Source organism: Crassostrea angulata, chromosome 1 (assembly GCF_025612915.1).
Source record: "Crassostrea angulata isolate pt1a10 chromosome 1, ASM2561291v2, whole genome shotgun sequence".
NCBI lineage: Eukaryota > Metazoa > Mollusca > Bivalvia > Ostreida > Ostreidae > Magallana > Magallana angulata.
This window is the reverse complement of record NC_069111.1, coordinates 12,862,664-12,882,754: the sequence shown is the minus strand read 5'-3', so window position 1 is coordinate 12,882,754 and position 20,091 is coordinate 12,862,664. Positions and strand designations below refer to the sequence as shown.

The following is a 20,091-nucleotide window of genomic DNA, read 5'->3' as shown; positions in this document are numbered from 1 at the left end:
AGATGTACCTTAACCGGCATCAAATACATTGTAAAAATGTATACCGGTATGTATTTGAATATAATATTTTTCCTCTTTAAAAACTGACAACTTCCCCTTTTGCACACACACCTCAAAACTGACCACTCTAAAATTACTACAAGCCACATCAAGAGTTATTTACCTTAGTTATCCTATAAAAACACATGCATGAAGGATGACAAAAAAATCACATGAATAGTGAGTGATTTAAATGACAATTATGTGACAGTTCTTCACAACCATACAGCTTTCATCTGTGTATATCGACATAATTTCATATTACAGCAAAGAGAGACATTAATCTGAAAGTTGCCATACTTAGTCTATCAGCTAGCAATTCTTCCAAAAAATTATTATTACGAATAAAATTCTAGTCAAGGAAAAAACCATGACAGAAATTTGATAGAATCTATTTTTAATATCATTTTGCCTTCATTTCACACTATAAGGAAATTGGATTAAATGGACTTTTGTAATAAGCATTCATGATCAATGATAAATTCTATTACAATAACATGAACTTTGTTCATACATTGATGAAAAAAATAAACAATAAATAACAGAAACAAATATAGCTTACCCTCTCCAGATTCCAGCGATTTGTTTTTCCGCTTCGGACTTGGTGATACCTGAAAGTCCTTCATGTTGACATTTTTGAGCTCCTTTTCCAGGGTCGTGACCTCTTCCTTCTGGTGGTCCAGCTTACTCTGTAACTCCCGTAGCTCTGTTTCCACCTTCTCCAGCTCTGAGTTCCCACCATCAATCTTCTTGCTCTCTTTGTCCAAGTTTTCCTTTGCTGATTCAATTTCCACCATCATTTTTTCTTCCTCCTCTTTTCTTTGCTTTGTTTCTTGCTCCATCCCTGACTTTTCATTGTCAATGTCTTTTTGAAGTTGAGGGATTTTTTCATTGAGTTTTTTCATCTCTGTAGTTTTTGCACTGATATTATCCTTCAATGTCCTGATCTCTAAGTGAATTTTCTTCTCTGTTTGTTTTTCCGCCTCAATGATATCCACCCATGAAGTGGAGTCCAGTTCACTGATTTCCACCTCATACTTCTTGGTAACCTCCTCCAGTTCTTTTATCTTACCAGTGATTCTTTCTATTTCTTCTGATTCCTCTTTCTCTTTTGCTTCTAAGGAAGTGAGTTCTACAAGAAACAAGAATAAGGAGGTGAAAACTATTTACTCAATACTCATAGATACATTAATGATCAAGTGTGAAAGACTACAAATGTACCTGTCTCTACTGATATTCATATACTGTGAAATAAAATTCCTAATTAAACGCAAGGAAATAATATCCGCGGAAAATCGCGAGAAGCACATCTCGCAAATTTAAAAATCTCGCTGTTAATTTTTGGACATATGTAAGCTACATGAAACTATGATAAAAATTTGCATTCGTGATTTTATGTTCTTGCAATTTGATGGAAAATGGTTGAATCGCGGAATTAAGTGCTCATGTAAAAGACAGAATCTACAGTAGTATTGCACCTACTAAATAGCATAATTATCTAGTCTCATGTTCAGTATTCAGATCGGAATATATACTGCATAATAGGCTTAGTCTTGTGTTCAAAATTGAGATATTCTATTAATACATGAATCAATTTTGTTTTCAAGAGTGGCTAATGAACTGAATGTCCTTTTAATCAATTAACCAATATCAAGTAGGGCAATGGCCTCCATCCATCCTATCAGTTACCTGTGTCTATGATGGAGATCTGGGATTCCTGCATTTTGATCCTCTCCTGTTGCATGCTGACGAGTCTCTGAAGTTTCACTCTCTCTTTCTGATCGCTTGCCATGTGACTGTTGTCATGGTGACCATCCCCTGGCATGCGATACTCCTCCAGCGTGACTCTCTCCCTGGGAAGATTTGGAAAATTGCTATCTAAATCATACTCCTCCACCTCCCCGTTCTGCTCCGGTACTGCCTCTGGTTCTTTTGAGCGATACGGTGAAGTCTGTCTGTTGGGTACCACTCGCTGGAACGCTGAGGCCCTGATATTGTCGATTTGGGGAGATGGCATCCTCGTGTGATTCTCTTGCTCCCCTCCATGAAAATTCTCCTCACTATGTCTTTGCTTAAGATGAGGAGGAATTCCGTTTTTATTCAACTGATCACTATGCGTAGTTCTTGGTGACATTCTCTGAATGGGATTCACTCGCGCTTCCATCCGCCTAATGTTTCTAGGGTCACTTCTAACATTTGGAACCAAATGAGGTTGTGATTGCACTTGTTCAGTAGGAGGAGTGGGGTATCGATGAACAACCCCATTTTGTCCAGGTCTAACACCTTTTCTCACATCCTGGTAGGTATTTCCACCATTCACTAACACATTCTCCTTGTCTCGAAAAGCAGGATGAAAGTTCTGATTATCAGATCTGTAATGCACATCTTCCCTTAACCTTTGACCATGAGGGGGATTAATAATCTCATTGGAAAGCCCAGAATGCGGGTCTTCACTGATTTTGCCCATAGACTGGTGCTGTTTCATAGTTCTATATGGAGGTCTTTTTGACCCCTCTGTGTTGTGAGCGCCACTGAATGTGAGCACTCGCCTGATGCCACTGTCTCTCTCCTTGATGGGATGAGAACCGGCCTCTATCTTGTTCAGCTGATGCTGCTGTTGAGAGACCTGTTCTTTTTTGTCAGACTGATGCAGAAGAAGCTGTACTTCACTGGCATACTCTCCCCATTTATGTAAAACTTGTAGTGGGAAGTCTGAAGGAAGAAGGGGGCGCTCACTGTCCCTCCATTTCTCTATCAACGTAAAACGCCCGGTCCTTCCCAAGGCGTGTGCCAGAGCAATCACCACATCCTGACAACTTGTGGTTTCTGTGACACCACAAACCACTCTTGAAACACCATCCACACGTACTTTCAGCTCTGCCATTTTTGGTTTATGGGACACACGATTGCTGGGTTTCTGATAAGGCTATTACCAGTTTATCCTGGCTGGGCCCCAATTAATTCTGTTGTCAGTCCTTTATAGCACATCCTAGATAGGTAAAGAAAACTGTAATATTATACCATGTTTGTTTATGATTGCAAGCACCCAGGCTATTTTTTAAAAAATCTTACAATAATTCTAAGTTTTTCCTACAAACTTCAAATACATTAATACAAAGTCAAGCTTTCGATGTATAAATTATGAGTCACTGAATTCATATGATAATCATATGTCAGGCCTATAGCATTATGGAGTTAGCACTTTAGAGACATTTATTGCACAGTTTATTTAAACCCACCAAACTGTTTATTTCCCTGAAGATAATCTTGAAAAATGACAACATGGACATTGACTTTACCCTCTTAGATACAGGCTATTGTGAACTGCCTAACCATGCATACATGCTTTTCTAAATAGCAATATAACTCTTAGTCTGATTCAATGAAAAGTCTTAGCATAAATCTTACATAAATCAAAAATAAAAAAAATATTTACCAAAAAAAGTGCCTTCACTGAAACCCAATGTCTCATACCTGAACACCTTTCCAAGATGGATATGTTCCTAAAATTGTTTCTGATCTCTACTACACGTCCTGAACTTTAAATAATTCCCTTTTGCTTGGGCACAATCTATATTTCTGACATAAATACTGTACAGTCCAATTACACCACTTGACACCTTAATTATTTTATCAGCTTTTGCAATTTTATCCTGCCTTAATTAGCAGTCCATATAGCACTACGTTACCTGTTCAAATATCACACCACTTGTCATATATTCAAAAACGTATGGACTGCAGCAAGGTTGTTGATTACACTGACAGTCTAGACTGTCAGTTAAAAAATCTGACAGCAAATATATGATGTCCACAGAACCTAGCTATCATTTATCCCTGAACTTTATATATGGTATGCATGTTGTCCATGACTATTACCTAGTAAACAATCTCTCTAAAACTTACCCTCTCAATGAATATATGAATAACAGTGTGAAATGATCTATGCTTTGAAGCCATTTTTATCAGAAAAGTTTCAAGTTCTTTAGATACAAACACCATATGCCTCCTTAAAATCCTATAATGACACCATTCCCATGTTCCAAATAAAGGGGACGTCCCACCGTGAAAAAAAAGAGCTTTAAACACAACGGCCACTTTTACATAGAACTCTGTCAAAGAACAAAGAATGGTGTAAATCACAGTCCCAAAGAGAAAGGAAAATTCCAAGAAGACCACAAGATGAAGCCATTGTCAGTCAGAGAGGACCGAGGCCTATGGCAGACCATGCTGGGTCTCTCTGATGTCCAATAACAACAGATTTCAGTATATAATCCCATCAATACAAAGGATCAACATTCCCAATCAGATTAATTACATGTTTTTTCCCAGACCTTTTACACTTATGGCTTCCAGGGCTTGCTGTAATGTGAAATCACCGAATCCTGCCGATTTTCTATCTTCCTCACAGACAGCATGTATGCGCAACGACAATAAGCAGTGCATGCCTGACGCTTGAAGGACATGCATTCATTAATATTTTAATCCTGTTAACTGTCAGTCTATTGTCTTTTTAAATTAGAAGTTCCGAGTTAATGACCTTCTGCTCAACACGGAGTAAAGAAATAATGAATACACAATCTAAATCTGCCGAGAGACTGAAATTCATGACAGCTTAGGACACTATTTTTTCAAACCTGCCTCTGTATCCCAGAAGCCATAAACGCCTGAATTAGCCCAAAACATTACATGTACAACAAATATACATAATCTGCTTTACTTCTACAGGATATCAAACCTTTTGATAGCTACTATACACCAATAATTAATTGTTACATCGATGTACTTACAAGGACAATCCATTTTCTTACTGAAGAAGAAAAAGAAAGCTGACTTGACAGAAAAGAATTTCTGCATGATGTATCACCTAGAGATTCTCATTAGTGGCAGTGTATTTCCAATACTTAAGGCTCCAAGCTCAAAGCCTTGAAACATACTACACCTAGCTATAAAGATTTTACTTATATCAAAGTGGTGATTGATTTTCCTTCCTCATTCTCCTTGCTTCAGCAAGCAATAAAAGATTGTTTCTACTAAACAAACACCTACTGACACCATTGTTTTCTTGCTTTTATATTTTACCAGTAATTACCGTAACATTTTTTAAAAATTGAAATTGCCATTCTCCTTGACCTATTTTATACTACATAATTCTTTCAATTCACACAAAAAAAAATTTTCACATTGAATTCCTTCGTGACCTAACTGTTTTTTTCTCTCACCTGTGTTTGTAACCTAATAGGACCACATTACCTTGTGTACAGAAAAATCTTACACTATAATTTCCTCCTTTGAACAGTTTCACTATACATCTTTCCTCATTCGTTTCTGGTTAATTTACGCTGGGATTTAACCTTCTGAAAGTTGTACAATTACCAGCACACCTAGGTCACACTAATTGCTCCTTTTCACAATACACCGTGAACTTATTTCCCATCTTGACCTACTCATCCAATATTCATATATTACCCAAAAATGTCAAAAATTTCTATGCTTGAGTGTACAATGTCAGCAAATTTTTCATTTTTTAAATAAAAGGAGCATGAATATAATCTCTGTGTAATTTTGGCCAGTAAAACTACGCAAGAATTAGGTTAATATTCTCACCTGTTGAATTGCTAAAAATCACAGCACATAAATGCGAACAGATGTAACATTACTCCGCGTACCATCGGGCCATGATCAATGCTGTAGGGTTTTTTCCTTATGTGTGTTGGATGAACATGTCTCTCATAACTGGAGACCCCTTGATCTTTCCGTGATGCTATCAAACCACCATGATCTGATTATTGATGATCTGTGTTACCTGTAAAAACAACAAACACAGGTATATACCGGTATGTGTGTAGTCCTGTACAACACCACCGCCTGGCTTATACACATTGGACACTGGGACACTGGAGCCAAGTATACACTTTGTTGTTTTGTTGACACAGGTTGATCGGTATTTGTGTGTGTGTGTGTGTGTGATCTATATAATGACAAGTGAAGATCACCCACTCTCGATCACATAATCTGTCACAACAAAAACAAAAATCTAGGATCTGGGGCAATCATTCAATCCCATTGAACAGTAAATTCTTTCACATTCACCACTTAACAAACATGATCGAGAGGCATCAGACTGGAATGCTCTTCTTTGAAAAGGGTGGATTTTCTTTTTTAAGGAGATTTTAAAATACACACACCCCTTATCTCATTTGTCAACCTGAACAATAAACAAAGTTTTATCTCCTATCCTTAAAGTGTTGTCCGAAGAAAATAATATCCAAGGACCGCTCAGACACTGGTCATAAATCACCGCGTTGTCTGGTATTGGTGTCAAAGATTTAAAGATACTCCATGTACTATCATATCCTTCTCCTAACTTCAACAAAAGCTGAGGCGAATACCGTAATTGGGTTGCAAATCTGTGAAATCCTTTTAATGCACACTCTCTTGAAGTTCAGGCCACTCCATATACGAACTCTTTACCACAACAAAAAAACCCAATGACATTAATTCTCACCATACCCCTCCTCTTTGGTCAGCCATGTATGATTCAATGCCAGTGGCTAATTTATAGTAACCCACATAATGTTCACATTTATATATCTGGGTCCCCGAGGAACAATATTTTTACACACACTTTAAATATAGATAATGCATGTTACGCTTCACACTCAACGAGGTTATTTAGCAAACCTTTTATTGTTAAAAGAATCTCAGGTTTTAGAATTGTACAGTATGTTCATAACCAAAAACTGATATTTAAAAAGCTTTTCTGGTGATGTATTTCATTCGCGCTCATAAAAAAGACTCAAAAACCGTCTGCAATATTCATGTAACTTGATTGCGAGTCGCTGATTTTTTTTTTTATGGCTAAATAGACTCTCTTATCTACATACACCTATTGAATAGACATACCTGAAAGAAAAATCAATTCCAAGTCGCTGAAAGCAAACGTGGAACCAATTGTATTTGTAACAGATTAGAAGAAAAAGTTTGACAGATAAAGCCGGAATTCAAGGACTCTGCCAAAATATTGACAATATACCCACAGAATGTAAATGACCAGTTTCTTCCCTTGCCCTCTGGCATCAACATAACAGAATTACCCTGGAATCTCATTATCTAATTTATCTCTTTATTTGCATGTAATGTACATGTATGGTCTTATAATGTGCACCTGCTACCAGAATTTATGGACATTTATGCCATCTATATTAAGAATCTGTCCACACAGTAATCTATCAAGATCAATAGCTGCTATCATTAGGAAAAAAACCCCATTCAATAGCAGTACTTTGATTGATTTCATGCATTTAACACATTTGATACTCTTTATTGATTGTCTTTCATTATGCTATCAATACAATGTAAATGTATATCCTGTGTGAAAAACTGCCAAAGATTTCAGAGTCTTGATTCTGCATAGGCTACGGTGTATACAAAATCTACACTGATCGAAAGTGTCTCGGTGTGAAATTCTTGTCCCCTAGGGCCTTTACTATGTTTGTGTGTACATAGCTGATTAGTCACAGGATGACCATAATTAGCCCCACTGGTCACTTACTGGACAACAACTTTTAGAAGGTATTTATCAGTAACATGAAAACCCCCTTAAATCCTCAGATTTTAGTCATCTAATGGAGACAAAATGCCCACTAATACTATATATCAAATTGGTATACGTATTAAATTCCTTTACAAATTACACTGATACATTTTACACACACATGGTATTGGGATGATACAAGGGAATATTAATTTCATATTTGATTCAAAATGTACATCGAAGGAACATCATAGGTAAACTAAGAGAGAAAAAAATATCTGCTATCGTAATTTAAAAACAATTATTGAAGGTTAAATTATTTGAGGTATGTATAATTAATTGATTACATGTACTTGTATACCAATAAATGCCAACATTTTAGATAGGTCAATAGAAAAGTTAATTGACCAATTTTTTTCCATTATGTATATAATGACAAAAATTTGCAAAACTTAAATTGGAACTATAGGCAAATGTTAGTATCTAGCTACTTAAGAATATAAAAAGTGTGGGGGGGGGGGGGGGGGGTTTATTCGTTGTACAAAAAAACCACCTGTCACAAAACTGCTCCTTGCAAAAAACAGTGACTTGTCATAGTCAACTTTTCTGTGAACACCCCTATAAACATGTCTTGACATTATGTATAATTCATTGCAAACTGTCAACAGTATTACCAGGATCTGGACGTACTGTGAAATTTATTGCCAACACTTAACACTAGTCACTTACTATCTACACTAGTTATACTTATAGCTACTTTTTTACACCATAGTTGAAACTCATGACCACGCTCTTAAAGAGCAAATGAATTAATTCAGGCGATGAATAAATAAATATTACCCTTTATAGCATATTCAATTCAAATGAATCACTCACTGACTTGCATTAAACAGGCTTGCTTGATTGTGAAGTAATATTTACCTTAACTTGAAGGCATTCTTATGTCTTTCATGGAATGGAAATTACCAATTTATCAATTGGTAGAGTTTCAAAGCCTGAACCTTATGCTATACATGTATTAACACTGCACAGGAATTTTTGCTGAATTCAATTCCTTTCTATGCAAGCAACTTTGCAGCTAATTACTTTCAAGTGACTCAATGGAAGTCTGTACAACCATTATGACAAATTTTTACACTAGCTTTTTATATTGAGTTTGCATTTGATTTCAGTAATTTAAATCTAATATAAGAATTGTTAATGAATCTTTTACTAACAGTAAATGCATTAAAGGTTGGCTTCAAGAGGGGTATATAAGTTAAACAGAGAATGTATATAATTATATACCGATATCCATCACCCACAGGGGCCTTAAAGACACTTGGTGCAATTTCACATCTGGCATGAATGCATGTATATCACATAAACCACAATGTCAATATCCACATATTTGATATCAGATTTCAATTAAAAGAGATAATTATCTATTAATTGTCACTCAGGATTGATAATTTTCAACTTAATTTAGAGCAAAGTACAACTTCTTCATTCACACAAGGAAACGGAATGATAAATCTAGAAACTCCATTCATACAGGAAATTCCCATATTAACACATATCTGTTAATCTAAGATTAGTGCTTCACTTATATTCCAATATATATATTACATAGCCAGATGCTTTACTAATATCAGTTTATAAGGTGCTAAATTGGCAGAGACAAAATGGCTGTACCTATCATTCATCTGATGTCCTCGGTCTGTATCAAGTTACCGGTACTTGGCTTTAAATCTCATTTTCCACTTTGAATCTTTTTGTGTTATTTTGTCCTTCGCTGCAGAATGTGACTTTCAGTTCAAAGCTTCAAGGTCATCTTAAGGTCACAGCATACATATAGTGTAGAAACCCAAGTGAAGAGTAAGTAATATACTCCCCTAATTGTAGGAATTTGATAGCCATCGAAGGGGTCAGCATGAGGAGACTATTGTCTTTGTGTACTTGAGTTAAATTGATGTCCATGGTGTATATGGTACATGTTTAGCCACACCTCTATCAATCTCAACGAGTCAAGTCCAGACAGCTTTGACATGTATTCCCCAATAGTATAACATGAAGAGAAGTTAAAGAAATTCATACTTAAACTTCACATGCAAATGAGTATGGAATTAAAAATCCCAAAAGAATGTTAAAAAGGAAATAAAACCCTAGTGAATCCCATATTCTGAGTAGTCGGACTGATATACAGGAAAAAGCCCTCTCTTTCAATATATACTGTGGCACTGTCAGTAGTTGCAACAATCTGTCAAAGCAAATGACTACATGTACATCATTTCAAGATTTAAGGAAAATTTCAGCATTGAATAAAAAGAATTGCAGTTGCACATTACGCCTTTCCCTAATCTTGAATCTTTACACCCATGTTTGAGCAAAATATCAACCACAATAAAATACATGGATGCAGGTATGGTATTCAATTAAGTGCAGTGGTTCCCATATGCTGGGGGGGGGGGGGGGGTATAATGTTGAGAAAAAAAATCATTTTTACCAAAACACACCATATCAGTATAAAGTTATTTCCCCTGTCCTTCATTCCCTCAGTCACGCAGTGCAGGTAGTGTATTGCACAGTCTGCACATCTTATTCATCAACATTTCATTCTGTCATGTTCATAAACAAGTTGTCATTCTTTCAAAATATTGTGACATCTCTTGCATGACCTGCTATGATTTAAACACATTTATTTGACCTCCATTATGTCAACCCAAGGACTCTCTGGGATGGGACAACAAAGAATGACCTAACTTATTCAAATGACCTATTTTTCAAAATCAAAAAAAAATTAAATGGTACAAAAAAGCTTCACCAAATATTCACATAGAACTATTTGCTGTTAAACTCAATGACATTTGATAAATTTCATAACAGAAAAATGCACTTAATTTTTAAAGAACCACCTTCCTTTTATTCATCAACAATTACCTGATACGTGGAAGTTTATGACTTTAAATTTAATATTATTTGTGTTGAATTTGACAAAACTTATTTTAAAGAGCATTGCAAGCTAACTTCAATTTTTCTTATTTACAGTTCATATGATACTAATATCTCGGCACATGTACCAGATGTCTGCATGTTCAGTAAAGCGAATGCTTGCGAAGGCTATGGACTGAGAATTATGCTCTTGTAAAGGAACAGGCCTCATGTTTATGCGACTGTGAAATCAAGCACCATTACGTTGTTGTTATTCTTGATTGACAATCAAAAATATATTTATATATATGATATGATAATCAAATCTCACTTCAAACCAAGGATATTCATGAGACTTTTGTTACTTACTGGTACATCAAAAGAATATACTTCCATTGGATCAACTTATTCCTCCAACAATTAAATTCCCACAGAGGAAATGCAAGGAAATTAACAAGCAATTACTCATGCACACAGTGTATTAATTATGTTGCATATTACGCCACCCGTAATAACTTGTAAAACTGCCAAAAATGGTTTGCGAACACAACTGTGTTTAACTTATCAAGGATTAAACTACTAATCAATCTAAAAGCCTTAATTCAATTAATGCTGAACAAAAGTAAATCTCCCTAAAAAATAGGAATGACCTCATACTTCAATGATACACTTTATTGGATTACACTTTTATGAGGTCAATATTTATAGAACTTACAATTAGTATTTAATTGTGTCCTCTGAGAAAGTGTGTTGAATAATCTTAATCAGAATGATAAGATGACCTAATCCTATAAAGTGACATCATCATACACTGGATAATATTAGTCCTAATAAGCACATGCACTATATATGATTAAAAAATCCAGAAGATTAATCTGTCAAAATTTTAGGATAATAGGAAAAAAAACATTTATAAAAAAATCACGGCGCATGCGTTGACGTAGGTGGTCATGTTTTAAAAAAGCTCCTTGACCAGAATGTTTTGAGCATAAAATGCCGTTTGTGTTCGGAAACTTTTTCTAAAGAGTGAGGTGTAGTGTGGTATGAAACTATTCTAAAGTGTATTCGTTCAAGTTTGTGGGATTTTTGTGGATTTCTGGATTTTGTTTAACATTGCATTATGTCAGGTATGAAAACAAGACAACAAAGCAACCGTAAAAACTGTTCACCGTTGGAACGCTCTGGTAAACATGAGTCCACTAGGGAAAGCGTTATACCTGAGTGGGCACAATACAAAGGCCTACCTAACGGTCGAGGTCTGTCTAACGGTCGTGGACTACCCTCCGGTCGTAGTCTATCAAACGGTTGTGGTCGTAGTCGTAGTATGGGAAATGATTCTCTCAGGAACGACAATGATGAAAGCCAGGACGCGAACCCCCTCGAAGAGATAGCAGCTTCTTTAACCAAAAACGTTGCGCAAATCCAAGATGACCTTTATGAACAGGACGGTTTCCATGACAGGTTATCCTGTCTAGCGCAAACTTACGTCGAAAACGCTGACGATTTGGAATCCCTACGTAAGGAGAACGCTCAGCTCCGAGAAGAGGTACAACTACTCAAATCTATAGTCATAAGTTTAGATCGCAAAGTATCTCAAAACCAAAACGACATTGTCGATCTGAAGTCAAGATCCATGAAATACAACCTCATGATCCACAATTTAGCAGAGGAAGACGGAGAGAACCTTTTTGTCAAAATACCAAAACTAATGAAAGAACACTTTGGAATAAATACCGAATTCAGCAACATCCACAGGAATGGTTGGAACAAACAAGACAAGACAAGACAAGACAAGCCACGCTCTATCACAGGCAAACTTATTAACTTTTCTGATAAAGAGAAAATTTTGAGCGCACAACGAGAGAGGAAAGACAGAACCCCCAAACTGCCATTTTTCATAACCCCACAACAACCCATTCAAATAACTGAAAACCGCAAAAAGTTGATCGAGGTGAGTAACAAGTACAAAGAAGATAACGTCCGCACACGTATCCTGGGAAATAAACTTGTTTTCCAAAACGGAACAGTCTATCGAGACAAAGTCATGAAACCAAGAGCAGAAGACATCCTCCTGATAGACGATGACGAGAAACAGAAGACCGAGTCCCTAGAAGTCGTGAGTAGTGATCCGGTTACTGAAGCAGGTAACAAATTCACCGCAACAGCTGCCGCAGTCAATACTTACGCGAACATCCGAGCCTTCTACAAGAAAGTAGTGAGCGTCCCAGACTGCGCCAGAGCGGATCACAACATTTCGAGATAAATCTGGCCTGATCCACGAGGACTACCAGGATGATGGCGAATACGGCGCTGGTCGCAAAATACTCGGTGCCTTGCGCGACAACAACATAGAGAACGCGGCCGTCGTTGTCACTAGACTCTTTGCAAAACACGTTGGATTGCGGCGCTTCTCCATTATGGAAAATGTAGCGATTGATGCACTGCGCAAACTGAGTGATTAATTGGTATACTTTACTTGGGTGAGATACTGACAAAACTATTACTTTATTTTTGTCTACTTAATTGTATTCACATGCACTTCTATTGCACAAACCAGACTTCGAATGCCTCGTGCTGATATTTAAATCTTATTTATTTATTTATTTATTATTTTATTTACATACTTATATTATTTATATGTATATATATACATATATATACATAATCTTGTATTGATACAGGTATCATTTATTTAAGTTTATCATTAATCCGGGATTTTTAGTTCCCCATCTATACCTACTCGGTCTGCCTTTTCGGATATCCGAGCCTCTCTATTTTTGGTTTTTTTTTTTAGTCATGTTGATGTTTCCGATATTGAGTATACATATACACATGTTTTGTTTTCTGTAACGGCATACACATTTATCAGGAATATTGAATTGGTAAAGCTCAAATAAATATTCAACACGACATTATCAAGTAAGTCGCAGAGCTACATTTAAAATGTGTTATATACATTTTGTTGTAAATATTCTCTTCTTGTTAATTTTTCTTTCCATCTCTTTTTGCACCCCCTTTCCGTTTTTGTTTGTATTGGTTCAATGTCTGGTATGTAGACATATTATCCTCAACATTTATGCATTTATTCAATATTCTTTAGTAAAGAAAACACACAACAATATCTATGAATCAGAATCTTAATTTTTCTCTACTTTCTTTAAATGTCAATGGTCTAGGAGCTACCTTAAAAAGAAACTGTGTCTTTAATTGGTTAAAGTTAAACTACAAAAATCATTTTGTTTTTTTACAAGAAACCCATACCACACCAAGTGTTGTCCCCACGTGGGAAAAAGAGTGGGGTTCCAGAATATTGTTCTCACATGGTTTATCAAATAAATGTGGTGTAGCAATCTTAACACCTCAAAATTTAGATTTTAAAGTTACGGATACATTCACTGATGAGGAAGGACGATTTTTAAAATTAACTATAAACATCAATGAGACCCTCTTTTATTTTATCAATATATATGCACCAACTAAAGATCATAAAACTCAACAAAATCAGTTTCTTGATTTCATGTTGAATTATTTGTCTGAAATTTGTGATGAAAATATTTTAATAGGAGGAGACTTTAATATCACTTTAAACCCAGAATTTGACAAAAAAGGAGGTACCAGTGAACCACATTCTACTTATAGAGAAAATCTAAAAGGTTTTATGGACACGCACGATTTAGTAGATATCTGGAGAAGCCAGCATCATGATGCTAAGTTATTTACCTATTTTCAAAAGAAACCGATCATTTTATCAAGAATAGATTTTTGGCTAGTTCCATCTTTCTTATCCCCTTTTATAAAAGCAGACATTAAACACTCAATTAGATCAGATCATAGTCTTATCTTATTGCAAATTAATAGTGCTTCAAATTCTAAGAGAGGGCCAGGCTTTTGGAAATTTAATGCCTCCTTACTGGAAGATAATGTTTTTGTAAATCACATGCATGAAAATATAAATACTCTAAAGCAAAAATATAAAGACATGGAAGATAAACATCTTAAATGGGATTCTATAAAATGTGAACTCCGAGGAATTATAATTAAATACTCAAAAATAAAAGCTGGGAAAGAAAGAGAAAGGGAAAAAGAACTAAATAAAAAACTTGAATCACAAACGCAGTTGATTGTTTTACAACCCTCACCTAAAAATCTCAATCAGTACCAAGAATGGAAAAACGAATTAGAAGAGATATATAACAGTAAAACTAAAGGTATCATGTTAAGATCTCATGCAAAATGGTGCGAAGAAGGAGAAAAATCAACAAAATATTTTCTATCCCTTGAGAAAAGAAATTATAAAAATAAGCGTATAGATAAACTTGTAGTAAACAATACAATTCTGACAGATATAAAAGTTATACTAGAAGAAGAAAAAACTTATTATCAGAATTTATATAAATCATCTGAAATAAATGTAACTAAAAATGAATTAACCTTTTTCAATAATTTAAATATTCCTAGAATATCTGAACAAGAGACAAAGAAATGTGAAGGTGAAATTAAGGAATCAGAATGTCTTAAAATTCTATCCGACTTCAAACTTAATAAAACCCCAGGAACCGATGGCTTTCAGGTAGAGTTTTATAAATATTTTTGGAGTGATATCAAAGACTTAGTTCTTGAAAGTATAAATTTCTCCATTAAAAAAAAGTGTATGTCATATGATCAAAGAAAGGGTGTCATCACTCTAGTACCCAAAAAGGATAAAGACAGAACTAATTTAAAAAACTGGAGGCCTATATCCCTTCTAAATTTTGACTATAAATTAGTGGCAAAGGTGTTAGCTAACAGAATCATTGACAGTTTACCAACATTAATTGATCCTGATCAAACAGGTTATATAAAAGAAAGGTTTATTGGTGAAAATATCAGAACTATTTCAGACCTTATTGCATATACAAATTTGAAAAATATCCCAGGCTTGATTTTACTAGTAGACTTTGAAAAAGCTTTTGATACAGTTGAGTGGTATTACTTAGAAAAAGTTCTTAGTATATTTGGGTTTGGAAATAGTTTTAAGTCATGGGTCAAAATTTTATATACTGATATTTCTAGCTGTATAATTAATGATGGATACACCTCAAATTTTTTTAATTTAAGTAGAGGAGTAAGACAAGGCTGCCCTCTATCACCATACTTATTCGTATTATGTGTAGAAATTTTAGCAATAGCAATAAGACAAAATAAAAACATAAGAGGTATCAAAATAGGTGAAACTGAATTTAAAATCAGTCAACTTGCTGATGATACAACTTGTTTTCTTAGTGATGAAGAGTCAGGTTATGAAGTTCTCAACATTATGCAAAGGTTTTATAAATTATCTGGACTAAAAATAAATTTGAATAAAACAGAAGCAATCTGGATAGGATCAAAAAGAAATTATAAACCAGGCACTCTGCCAGTAAAATGGTCCAGAGGGGAATTTTTCTCCTTAGGTGTTTGGTTCAATAGTGAAAATGAAAATAACGCTGTCGACAAAAATTTAAAAACCAAATTAGAGGATTTAAAAGTAACCCTTAATCTCTGGAAAATGCGTAATCTATCACTTTTAGGGAAAATTTTAATTGTGAAAACATTAGCATTGTCAAAACTTGTATTCCTAGCCTCTGTCATTCCAATACCAGAAAACATAATTAATGTAGTACAAAAAGAAATAAATAAATTTATATGGAATTCGGAGATCCCTAAAATAAAATATACTATTAGCTGTCAAAAGTTAGCTGATGGTGGACTAAAAGCTCCAAATTTTGAAATTCAAGTTAAATCACTTCAAATAAATTGGATCAAAAGATTTTTTAGTGAGAGTGATGCAAAATGGAAAAAATTAATCAATGCTTTTTTTAGTAAAATAGAAATTACTGATCTTCTCTTAACAAGATGTAGCCTGCCAAGTTTTCCAGCAAAGTTACCTACCTTTTATTATAATATAATTACTTCATGGAAAATATTTAGAAATTGTATGAATGAAATCAGCATAAACCCACCCATTTTTACAGAATGCTTGTGGTTTAACAATTTTATATGCATCGACAATAAATCAATCTTTTTTTCTGAATGGTATAAAAATGGTATAATGTTTTTTAAAGATATTATTAACAATGATGGTTCTTTCTTAACCTTAGATGAGTTTTACGAAAAATTTAAATTTAAACCCTCTTTTCTTCAATACAACAGTCTTCTTTCCTCTATCCCAAATAACTGGAAAAAACATGTCAAAGACAAAACACATCCTCCCCATAGCGAAGGGAATATAATGCACTCCTTGTCTGTTCAAGGAAAACTTATACCATTAAGTGAATTAAAATGTAAAGATGCATATTGGATTTTAATTAACAGTTGTAAGGAAATTACTCTCTGTATTCAAAAATGGTCAGAAATATTTGAAGTAGAAATTCCAGTCTCTGATTATAAAAAGATATTTAATTTACCTTTTCAGTGTTGCACACAAACTAACGCACAATCTCTTCAGCTCAAAATATTACACAGAATCATAGTACACAACAAGTCGCTTTTTAATATGAAATTGATTCCAAGTCCGAACTGTAACACAGACAACTGTAATGAAATTGACACTATACATCATAGATATTTCCAATGTAAAAGCATACAAATTTTCTGGAAAGATCTAATTTATTGGTGGCAACAACATATAGAAAATGTCAATCACTTAACAATGCAAGATGTCATATTTGGTATTTACAAAGTAAAAAATGTTCCACTAAATTATTGTATTTTACTTGGAAAATGCTTTATACATCTAATTCATTCAAAATCTCCTGGCAAACAAATTGAGTTCATTGCTTTTAAAAATTTTCTAAGAAACAAACTTCATGCGAAAGAAAATTATCTTTGTTCGAAGAATCAAATGCTCATTTTTTACGAATTATGGCAGCCAATATTAGTTAACTTATAAACTGTAGTCTTTCAGTATTATATGGATTGTTTGAAGATTGCTGATCAATGCTTTCTACCATGTTAAAAACTAAGATGCATGTATATTTTAGATCCATGTTAATATTTTAGCTCCATGTCCAAAGTACTCGTATATTGATCTGTTTCCATGCTATTTATCATTTATTCTATTGTGAAACGTTTTGAATTATGTTCTAAAAATATATGTACCATAATTGTTGAGCCAATAAAATATTCACTCAAAAAAAAAAAAAAAAAAAAAAAAAAAAAAAACATTTATCTATAATGTTCCCTACATTTAGTTTTAAAAATTAAACTTTGGTATTATACACTATAAACTAAATTAGATTGTTAATTTGATTTATCCCTCTTTGCAAAATAAAATTTTATATGTTTAAAAGATTAACTAAGTTAATACTTGGATAGACATGTTAGAGACAGTAAATATGTTTACAAAATAATTAATACATGTACTTTTAAATGAAAAATTTACGAAGCATGAACTAAATTCATGGACATAGAAATTTAAAGCAATATGAGCTGTATTTTTTAGAATTTAATTTGCTGCAAAAACCTTCTAGTATGATAAGTCTGCATGTAACTTAAACTTTTATGATAAATAAGATTTGAAAACATCATTAATTTTTGTCAAAGGAAATATTTCTCTTCTAAGGAATATATAGCAAATCAATTTTTGTACAGGACGACAATAATTCAATTTTGCTCCAAAAAAGGCTTCTTCATGGCCTTTTTTACAATAATATGGCTAACAGAAATTCAAAACCCATGATGTTTTTGTCATTTTAGTAGAAAAGAACATTTTAGTAAAAAAAAAAAATTCAACATGAAAAATGGACCTCATATTGCTTTAACAAAAGGCAAATGCCTGAAGTGAATTATCCCTGATCCTGACATCAAATTGCAATCATCACATAACATGTCTGTCCAAATCTAAGTTTCTTAGAGAATATGGCATGCCTGTGGTTTACCTCCCTTTTATTGCAACTACCTCAATTGGAATGTGCATAATAGTGTAAATGTAAAGTGTGAGTTTAAGGAATACATTTGCATGTATATGAAATGACAATTTTAACTAGCAGATGTCAGATATTGTTTGTAACATGTGTAATACACCATGAACCTATTATCAAGTTTATCAAAGTTGTTAATTTTTACTTACGGTAAAAATGAAAAAAATAAAATAAAAATTATACCAAGCAGTTATAATTATTATGATTACAAGGACCGATGCTATAAAACTATCATTGATAAAGCCACAAAAATCTGGCTTACATGTAGATCTATATATGAAAAGTAATATATGTACATAAAATGTTCACTTAATTATTCAACAAATGTTCAATTTTTATTGACAATATTTAAAACTAACTCCCTCAGATGCATGTATATCAAAAAATAAACTTCACATCTCAATCTTGTCAAAGGTTCTTAATTAACTTAATTTAGCAATACATGCAATATATGTACTACTACAATTATTAAAAAAGAATGTATATTTATACTTCATTTAAACTGTTTTTAAAATGTGTATTGGTGATTCCATGAATGCTCTCCTATTATGAAAAATCATAATGTACCCGCCACCCGTTATACAAAAGGTACTTGGTTATTGCTATATGTGAGCTAGGCAACAATGTGTCATTCTTAAGCAGCTTAATAATATAAATTTGTATTTATTAAAATCTTAAAAAACAGATGATCCCGAGAAAAATATTACCATTTTCACAAAGATGGTGTACATGTATTGTGTTCCTAGCTCTACTTTATGATAGATGAAATTTTTTTAAGAGAAAAGAGACAGTTTAAAGAAAGTATAAATGCCCAAAGTCTCATTAAAAATGACCTGACAAAAATCAATGGTGTCAATTGTAGATGAATGAATTTCTTTGTGATTTCCCATCATTTTAAAGACAAAAAAGAGTCAACCTATTTTGTTTCTAATGAATAGGAGTGGGTTTATCAAATTTCATCAGTGAGTTTCAAGACATAAAAGGACATGGCTCTGTTTAATTAATGGTCAGTCACATACAACAATTCACAGGAATTCTGACCGATATTCACCGAGTGGCTGAATTCTCAGTTACTCAGCCTATACACATCATTTATACTGGCGTGCGACCGGTTCTCGCCAAGTACCATTTCTCGCCAATACATTAAGACACATTTTTCGTTTATAATTTTATGTGTTGATAAAATGATGTCACAATGTATTGGCGAGAAGTGGTACTCGGTGAGAACTGGACGCATGCCAGTAGACATGTTGTGTGTTAAAATATTCATGAAATGTAAATAGTGTTTGATCTGACATCACAATAATATTCCAAAAGAATTTCTGTATAAAAATAGCTTCAATCTGGAACAACCGTAGCTGCAAGAGTCTTAAGTTTTACCAAAACAGCAATAGAGAAAGACGTTACAAAGTATATAATATTTTAAGAATATTAACTTCCTCCACACCTTTTTAGTCTCAATGAGCTTTTTGGGCAAAGGGTATGAACTCAAATAAATATGAACACAGGTAAGAATTTGAACGTGTTCTTCTGTGAAATAAACAAAGGAATGTGTAAATATTTACGTCTAAATCTTACCTGATTCTTTGAAAAGTCGGAAAACTACGATGGCAAGCTAGATTTAGTTACAGGTGAGTCAAATACTTCCTGTTTATACAAATATTTCCG

The 20,091-nt window shown here is 33.8% G+C and overlaps 1 protein-coding gene and 1 pseudogene across 8 annotated transcripts in view; one reads left to right on the top strand and one right to left on the bottom strand.

Annotated features, from left to right (window-relative positions):
• The window catches only part of LOC128175619 (uncharacterized), a 23,134-nt gene extending 3,043 nt beyond the window's left edge, over positions 1-20,091 (bottom strand). The window contains exons 1-4 of one of the 8 annotated variants that reach the window (XM_052841396.1): positions 20,002-20,091; positions 5,644-5,842; positions 1,729-3,028; positions 602-1,171 (exon numbers count right to left, since the gene is read on the bottom strand). In XM_052841396.1, coding sequence (XP_052697356.1) covers positions 602-1,171; positions 1,729-2,923 — 1,765 coding nt within the window. In that variant the 5' untranslated portion in view covers positions 2,924-3,028; positions 5,644-5,842; positions 20,002-20,091. Of the gene's footprint in view, positions 1-601; positions 1,172-1,728; positions 3,029-3,475; positions 3,722-4,370; positions 4,634-5,643; positions 5,843-6,428; positions 7,116-10,852; positions 11,301-20,001 lie in introns of those variants that run through there. The other 7 variants (XM_052841402.1, XM_052841419.1, XM_052841387.1 and 4 more) reach the window with 7 other exon arrangements.
• Positions 12,325-13,095, top strand: LOC128175655 (uncharacterized; annotated as a pseudogene).